Below are 9,397 nucleotides of genomic sequence, written 5' to 3' on the forward strand. Positions count from 1 at the left end.
ACGTCCCGTGAAGCCAGCGTTGGACATCCATTCGCGAGGTAGACAAACGACTTGATAAAGATTGCAGGAAAACGCTGGAGGTAGGCCAGAAATTAAAGAAATGTTTGGGGAGACCTACGTTCAGTGTGCACCTCATATGGCATTGGCTGATGATGATGAAGCTATTGAATTATCTAGTAAGTATTAGATAATAATAATTGTTACAATTTATAATGTTTGTTTTAAAGTATTTATTTATCTTTTACAATACTTAGCACTAAAAATGTACATGTTTTTAGTCTTAAGAATATATCTTTGAGAAATGTCTCCTTTTATACTGTAACTTTACAATAAATATCTTTAGCTAGCAAAAAATTTATATATACATTAGTTAGTTGTAATACAACATAATTACACTTATCATTATCTAGTTAAAACTTATTTTACTTTTATCTCACTATTAAAGACTATACAAATGCATAATTTTATATGCATAAACATCACAACATACAATAACCAGTCTTTATCTGTTCTAAAAATTAACTCAAAACCAACTTGGCGAAAGCTTTCTGATTTTGTCAATCACTGTGTATTTTCATTGGGTCGGTGAACTGAGCAGTCAGTATGTAGAATAATGCAGGAGCGGGGACCAGAGATAAGTACCACAACTCTCTGAAGCCAGTCAGAGACAATATTCCATAGGCATGAACAAGCCAGTGGCCGACCAGTATGATCAAGTTCCTTGAATTAGTGATTGAGGATAACAGCAAAGCGGGTGCAGATTGTTCAATTTTGATGGAGAAATGTGATGCTGATGTCATCATTGATATTATTATTACTATGTATGGAAATGAGCAATCTGAAAAATAAACATATTTGTATGAGATTTGTAATCTTGGAAGATTTAATTTAGAAACTAAATGAGTTTAGTAAGTAAATTAGTAAATAAAGATTATATTTGTTTAGACTATGGGAATAAACTAACAATAGAAAAATTTTAAAATCCTCAGAATCAATTTATATCATTGTACAAATCTGGATGTATTGTAAAAATCTGGATCATGGATTGATTCTAATTATGCTTTCATAAATTATGAAAAATCTATTATAATTATAAAACTATCATTTGTATCGAATACTTACAAATCAAACCAGCTGCAACAGTGTGTATAAGTACTAGTATGGGATAAAAATACAGAGCACAGTAAATTGCCTTTTTCCTGGATTACATGAATTCCAAGTGAGGACCCAGGGTCTTAGTGTTATTGTCATCAACAAACTGAATGCGTAAATCAACAGCACTATTGTGTATCTGGAAAAAGATATTAATAATCTGAATGCTATTCAATTCAAACGTGACTACCTTTGTGGTATAGTCATATAGTGTGCGGTACAACACTTTCAAGGTTCCAGGTTAGACAAAGTGATATCAGGTCTTTTTTGTTCTATCAGCCTAGAGTCTAACATGTACCCAATATAACGATAAGCTCACCTATCACATCATGGAACACACAGAAGAAGTGGGTGTGCTTGCACCTCTGCCTATGCTTTTAGGGATACAGGTGTGTTGTGTTTGTTGTTTGTTTATTATTCACTTAAATATCAGCAAAATTTTATTAATATTTGCCTTATGACTACCCTCACAGAACATACCACAAAGCATTAAATAAAACACATTACACATACATATGTTTTGGTAATGCCTTTATAATATAATCAATAAAGTCTAGATATTTAAAGATTATAGACTAACCCTATAATTGAATTTATTTATATTGACAGTTGGCAGACTAATTGACTCAAATGTAATGTTTTCAGAATTTGAAACCTTTTGAACACAGTTTAATAAGAAAAATTGCTAAGTCAATAAGCCTGCCAACTGCCAATATAAAGCAGACCTAATACTTACAATGGATAAACAGCTTCTTGTGTGCAATGTAAAGTCTCCTTATAATCTGGCTGTGGGTTGTGGAGTAGAGTGTACCAGTCCGACAATGCCTTCGGTGAGCACACATGTAATGCAATGCTTCCTGTAGGCGGCAACACTAAGAAGAGCGGCCAGGGTTCCTGACACCACTTCCACAAATGCACAGGCGTGTTGGATTAACATGCCCTCTTTACTGTAAACAGAATATATTTATTAGTTACATTGCAATAAGAAATATAAATAAAATATAATTAGTAAAGATGATATTATAGAAATATAACTAAGTAGTAGTACATATTCCCCTAATAAGAATATTGTAAATAATAAATTTAACTTACGCTTTTCCTACAGTAACCATGTCAATGAAGAACCAATGCAACACCATAGGCAGGAGTACCATGAAACCTAAGTACTGCCAGTCGTAGAGGATAGGCTCATCAATGCATGGCATACAATAACTGGAGCTATTTGTCCTATAGCCTCGAGGGCATGCACCACAATCGCTCCATATGCCGTCCTCCAGCTCCGTACGCCCGCAATACAACCCCGGACACGATCTAACTGCAGCCATTTTAAGTTTTTTTGCAATTAAGTTTTCAATTCACTTTAACACTAATCATTTTTTTTCAATGACATAGGTAAATACGAAACCAAACATTGATGCACAGGTTGACACTTGACTGCGCTTGACACAATGACACTGACAAATTGACATTTCTAAAGTCGAATTTTAATTCATTTCACGCATAATAACATATGAATGAATGAAACACTTTATTGTATAGGTACACCAAATACAGAAAAATAAATACAATTATTACATTTGCACCAATAGGCGGTCTTATCGCTAAAAAGCGATCTCTTCGAGGCAACCTGATCAACAATGATGATCTTTGAAATACAAAAACTACTTGGTATTGAAGGACTGTTATTGATTTTTTGGGAAAAATAATTATCATATTTTAGTCAAATACAATGATTAAAATCTATTTTTACTACCTATTATAAAACAAAGTTTCCTTGCCGTGTCTTTCCTTCTAAAACAACATAAAACTACCGAACGACTTCTATTACGGTTTTCACCAAAGAATGCAATGATTCATGAGGAATGTTTACGTATATAACAGGGTACTTTCCAAAATATTTTCCTTTAAGTAAGTATATGTTTGACTTAGTTTGTTGCTTGAATGAGCTTGAATTTGAATATTCTTTTCGGCTAGATACTAGATGACCTTTTTGAACTTTTAAAAAAAATGGAAAAGTTTCTCAATTCGACGTGTAGGTATCAAGGCATATCAGAACAATAGTTATTGTTCTGAGGTAGGTATATAATATTGCAGGGGCGGTTGTGAGCAGGGGCGGTTGCGGTCGCAGACTAGACATTTCAACGTCAGAGGAAGCCCGCAGCCGTCCCTAATGCTTATTGGCCACGCGGAGTTTTTAGTTGGTATGCCGTGCGTTTACATAGGTTAGGGACTCGGCCCGGCGGTCGCCCGAAGGTCTACATCAATTCCGGGCGGCGCAACGTCAGGTCGTGGGCACGGTGACTAACATAACCGCTCAGTCGCGCCCCCACGAAGGCTGGCGGTAGTACCACACTTTCTCCGCGAAACCAAAAGGTATATAATATTTAGTACATATATTTTTTAAATATGTTACCTCCAGAACTTAGTCATTTTCCCCTTCTCACCCTTTCCTTCTCAGGGGTAGGTAAAGTATTGGGATATAAGTATATTTATTTTATTAATTTATTTAATTATATGGCGTGTATGAATAACAATAATAATAGGTTATTTTGATCGACAGTAAGACGGTGAGCCACGGGCCATGCTCGCGCACGCGTCCTCCTAAATACAGTCGGCTCAGCACCACAGCTTGGCACTGGGGAACGCGGTACGGTATAGGTGTCCGCGGGATCGGCGAGTTTGGTGCCGGAGAAACGTTTTTACTTATAAGACGCGCTATAAGGTATAAATCCTAAGCGCGACAGTGATGCCGTGTCCCCAATGCAACTACGCAATCGGGACAATCTATTTCTTACTAATGCAAAACAGTAAAAAACTAAAAAAAATATTTAACATTACCATAACCACTATAATATAGGTTCTATAAAATCACTAGAATTAGGCACCGACTCCAAAATTGGTAACCACTAACCAGTATTTAAATATAGGATGTCGCCAAGACTGGTGGAAATGTCGGATAAATCAAGCCGACTGAGAGTTTTCATCGAAAATAAGTATTTTCATATATTGGGCCTATATTAAAATTTTCTTTGGCTATGCCTTTGAGATATAACAAAATAATATAGGATGGGATTTTTCCTTTTTGTCTATAGAAAAGTTCGCAATGACGCAATATTGTTTATATTTTTAAGGGTAGCTTACTATCCTCAAGAAATAATATGTACCTGCATATAATATGCTATAAAAAAGAGTATTGTCTATATGGTAGGCAGGGGATTGTCTGTGTCCCTGGCATCACCGAGTCCATGAGCTGCGGTGGCCGCTTACCATCCGGTGGGCCGCTTGCTCGTCTGTCTATACTGGCAAATAAAAAAATAAGAAAATTCTATTACCAAGGTGAAGCTGGGGCGGATTACTAGTATCTACATATATTATGATTGCCATAGTAACCCTGTCTACCTGTATGTCTGTTACCCTTTCAAAGCTGAACCCCTAAATCGGTATTTTTTTCCTGATGATTCACTACATTAATGTATATTTTCACATAATTATTGCAATAGTAATATCATCTGTGTCAAACAGATAGAGTGTCGGAGGCAGGGAAAAATTCTGCGATTTGATACGTAGCTCATCCCCTCCCTTAAATCGCTATCGATGAAATTTGGAATGGAGAGTTTGAGTCCCTGGGAAAGTCATACACAGGCCACTCTTATCCTGCTATAAAACGTAGTTTATAAATAATAAACGAAGAGAACGTTATTATAAATTTATTAATGAGATATCAAAAAGTATGAATTAAATGTACAATTAAATAAAGTACAACATGTAAATTAGGACAAATTATAATGCTTTAAATTTTACAGATGATACTATGCCCCTCTCGAGGATGTAACGTTTTCGTAAACGGCTCACAATATAACGCACGATACAGAAGGTCAAGTAGATAGTAAATAAAACACCAGCAAGAAGGTAACTAAGAAGGTCCAGCATGTAATATTTGACAAAAGTCGCGCCAACAGCTGCTGAGCGAAGATGTTGAGCTCCTCCATTTCTAAGGACATATTCCGTCCACCAAACTGCGAGTTCAGGCCCTGATATGACGTCATCTACCACCATGTCTTTCAGTTTTACAATAGCTTTCTTGTATCTGAAATACAATAATGGTTACGTAAAACAGGTGGTTTTTATTTTTATATTTACATTGTACATAGAACAATAACGATAGCTAAAGTTTGTTGATTTGCCGGGTATGCCTTGGATAGACTGATGTAAATTTTAATATTATTATAACGAATAGATATAGTAATAGAAGTAAATTTATTTTCCAAAATAACTCTTCTTATAAGAATTATCAACGATGTCCACACTAGGCTATACCTGCATCGACATCAAAAATATAGTTTAAAAAGACAAATTTTGTATCTTACTTGTTGTCAGAAGCTACAGCCGTTATTATGGTTTTCAGAGTTTCCTTATCCATGTCATACGGGTTTACAATTTCACCTACTCCATATTTTATATATTCTCCAATAAATGTCTTTCTAGACTTTACAAATGGTAAACCTATGATTGGTACTTCGTAAAGAGAGCTTCTTCTAGCGACCGTTGACCACCGTGTGTTATAAATGCCTTTACATTTCGATGAGCTACAAAAAATATATATTTATTATTTTAAAGATCTAGGTATCTGTTACATATATACTTAGGTTTATAATCAGTCAACCACATAATAATTACGTCATACAAAATTTAATAATAGCAATAGCAGTTACCAATTTAATAATAGTAGTGTTACATACCATATTTAAATAATCTAAGTAAACAAAATTAGTTAACTAATTTATCAAGTCTTCTATTTTACCTAATATTTGTTGCTGTGGGAACCATGCTTGCGTAACAACATTATTTGACTTGTTGACCATAGTCGTATTACCGATTTTCCATAAAACGGTAAAAGGTAGCTCCTTAAAAGCATCTGCGAATATCTGCAGTATTCGCGGCGAAAGTTGTTCTGCATCTTGTATAGCTCCCACGCTAAAGTACACTACACCTTTTATTTGCGAGTCCAGGAAAGCTTGAACATTCTAAAAGGAATAAGAAATAATTTAAAATATTTAGTTTCTGTAACCCAATAAGAACTTATGTAATATAAAAACAGACATTATACCTGTGGCAAACTTATATCTGGTGTTATATGCATGCGGTCAACAAAAGTAATAGCCGGAACAACTGGTCTATTACCAATTAATAAAGGATTACTGGCAATAAATAGCAAATCTATATCATATTCTACTTGCTGTAAGTCTCTTTTCAGTCCAAAGATTTTCTTAGCCGCTAACTCGCTAAGCGGTAAGTAATTGTTATAAAATTCATTCTTGGTCTGGATATGTCGATAAAATTCAATCACTTTTTGCCAGCGACTCAAGTTTCCATAATTAAGCGTATTAACGTCTGGATATAAAATCGGGTGAATTGGATTGCCCTTTGCTTCGTACTGGTGTATTTTTCCATTCGATGTGGTAATAGAAATGTGTGGTACCTTGTACTTATCTGCCACAGCGTATAGAAGTGGCACATCAGCTTCAGTTATAACCAGGTCAAATTTGATGTTAGGATTAATAAACAATGCAGTCATCTGCTTAGACTTCAACTGGGCAATGGCAATTTTAAGAGATAGTTCGTTCATAGCCCTTAATTGTGGGTAATAGTCATCAGTATTAGTTAACAATTTCTTGTACTCATCCCAAAAGGGTGCCGATTCTTGTCCTACATCAAGTTCCACGATATTTTCCGTATCCGGGTACATAAACTGACCTGGATAAGGTGTCATAACAACCAAGGAGTGGCCACTTTGCGCGAGCAACGAGACATATCCCCTGAACACCAAATGATCTGAATAAGATAAAGACGAAAACAATGCAAGTATCGACGCTCCGTCAACCACACAGCTTAAAGATATGAGTAAAAACACTAAACAAAATCTATTTGATCCCATAATGGAATCATATAAAAGCAAGCACCACTTTTCGAGTCTACGCAAAACTGAGTTGAATTCATAAAAGAAAACGACGACAGGTACTTATAGCGTAACTGAGGATTAACAGCAGCTGGGTAAACTATGCAAATGTAAATAATGTTAACGTGTAAAACAATATTATGAACTTATGAATATCATTTTTAAATCTATATTTGGGATAATCAGATAAAATTATTCTATAGAGTTTCGAATAAATACAGTACCTATATATCTAAATAAAACCTTTCCAAAGTGGGAGGCGGTCTCTCCTAGACAGCGGTGAAAACACGTTAATGTAAATTTTGTCAATCAATTTCTATCCCTTGAGAACAGCACTTTTTCTCGATGAAAGGTATCATATTGTATTCTATACCCCTGACAACGTACGTATTAGTAAAATTTTATATCATCAATTTGAGTAGTAAAGACGTGAAGGCGTAATAAATAAAATCATTTTTATAATAGTTATTAGCGTAGGTACTACTTGGTGAGCCCGCTAAATTCCTCTTCCTGCATTGAATAGAGGGGCAGGCAGAATCATTTTAATTTTAGACAGCAGAGTGTTGTGACAAAGAATACTCTAGGAACCCCTAGGATAGATCAACCTTTTCAAACAATGTGGCGTAATAGTTAGATACTATACGAAGTTAGCTAAAAGTAAGTTTCAGCCAATATGCCCCGGCCCTAAATTACTGTGTAGTTATTATTCATTTATTATGTTTGAGTTAAGATTCTTAGATTAAGTGGAATGACCAACCAGATGCAGACATTCTAGTCTCGGTTTTGGTTCCAATACAGCTCCTATATACTTTTCAGCGCTACGTTTGATGCATACCCCAACGATGAAGGAAAACATTGATGTAATATTGATCTTAAATCATGCTAGGAAAGATTATTAAATACAGGGTTATCATTACTACGAAGGCAAGTAATAATAATATTCAAAAACATTGGAAGAGACAGTTTATATCGGACTTCGCAATCACCCAATTACTTAATTAAAATAATATCTGCCATCAGTATCGAGGGAGATATAAAGAGAACCCTATTTATAATCTATATATATATAAAATGAATTGCTGTAGTACGTTAGTCTCGCTAAAACTCGAGAACGGCTGAACACAGTTTATCTTATCTTGGTCTTGAATTATTCCATGGAGGTCTAGGAAGGTTTAAAAGATGAGAAAAATTCGAATAATTGCCGGGAAAATCCTCAAAACAGCATTTTCTATTTCCCATACAAACGTTTTCTAACTAATACGTAGAGTCAATTTGAGCTTTATTGCTATTGTATAAAGTTCACTGTTGTCTAAGCAATGTAGGTGTGTCCTAACATCAAAGCAGTGTGCGTTGGAGCACAGAATATAATAATGTAATGTCGCGTTCTGAAACTCAACAAAAGTGATATCGCGGACCCGACTAAATTGAACAGTCACAAAATTTAATATATCATTAGTTATTTGGTTGGCTTCACGATATTATTTCTTTTGTTTTACTTTAAAATGCATGTTTTCGTTATGGACAATTTTTGAGCTACTTTTGCATATCTATACTTATAATAAATCTGTAGAGAGGTCAATTCTGTACACAAATATATTTCCAAAATAACTGGGGTGATTAGGGATCGATACTGATGCCAAAATGCAATTAGTAAAATTTTTTGTCTGTCTGTCTGTATAACCGTTATAGAAACAAAACTACTCGACGGATTTTAACTTAACTTAGTACAATTATTTTTCATACTCCTGAGCTGGTTATAGTATACTTTTCATCACGCTACAATTAATAGGAGCATAGCAGTGATGGAAAATGTTGGGAAAACGGGAGAACTCCATTTTTAAGCTTCCGTCATTTCGTGTGCAACCTTAATGGTTAAAAGTTCCTTCGATTTCACCGGGATCCCATCATCAGACCCTGACCGGACAATCGGACCACCTGCATACCACCATAAATTAAAAAACATCCCGACAAATTGAGCACCTCCTCCATTTTGAAACCCGAAATCCACGCGGGCGATGCTGCGGGCGGAAGCTAGTTCATAATAAAGTTATAAAAATATAATGTATGTAGTACGTATAGGTATATTGATATATCAGCGAACCGATGTATGAACACAGTTCATAATTATATTCTTTTATGGATAACAACCATAGTTACCATGGCAACGAGTTCATGACGACATCGAATAGTCAAAGTTGACGAATCTGTAAAATGATCTGGAATATAAATAAAATTTAAACATTACGTTTTTATTGAATATACTTAGTGATATTCTCGAGTAAAAAATAT

General features: G+C 35.0%; 1 protein-coding gene and 1 pseudogene across 1 annotated transcript; both read right to left on the reverse strand.

Moving 5' to 3' along the window:
- Nucleotides 1–312: 312 nt before the first annotated feature.
- LOC119193247 lies at nucleotides 313–2,610 on the reverse strand (annotated as a pseudogene).
- A 2,233-nt stretch (nucleotides 2,611–4,843) lies between these two features.
- On the reverse strand, nucleotides 4,844–7,260 carry LOC115443402 (UDP-glucosyltransferase 2). The gene is given in 5 exon segments (XM_030168784.2): nucleotides 4,844–5,239; nucleotides 5,520–5,676; nucleotides 5,679–5,738; nucleotides 5,954–6,176; nucleotides 6,260–7,260. Coding segments are annotated over 5 exon segments (1,575 nt in total). The 5' UTR covers nucleotides 7,088–7,260; the 3' UTR covers nucleotides 4,844–4,932.
- Between the last annotated feature and the right edge of the window lie 2,137 nt (nucleotides 7,261–9,397).

Source organism: Manduca sexta, unplaced genomic scaffold, assembly GCF_014839805.1.
Source record: "Manduca sexta isolate Smith_Timp_Sample1 unplaced genomic scaffold, JHU_Msex_v1.0 HiC_scaffold_3808, whole genome shotgun sequence".
NCBI lineage: Eukaryota > Metazoa > Arthropoda > Insecta > Lepidoptera > Sphingidae > Manduca > Manduca sexta.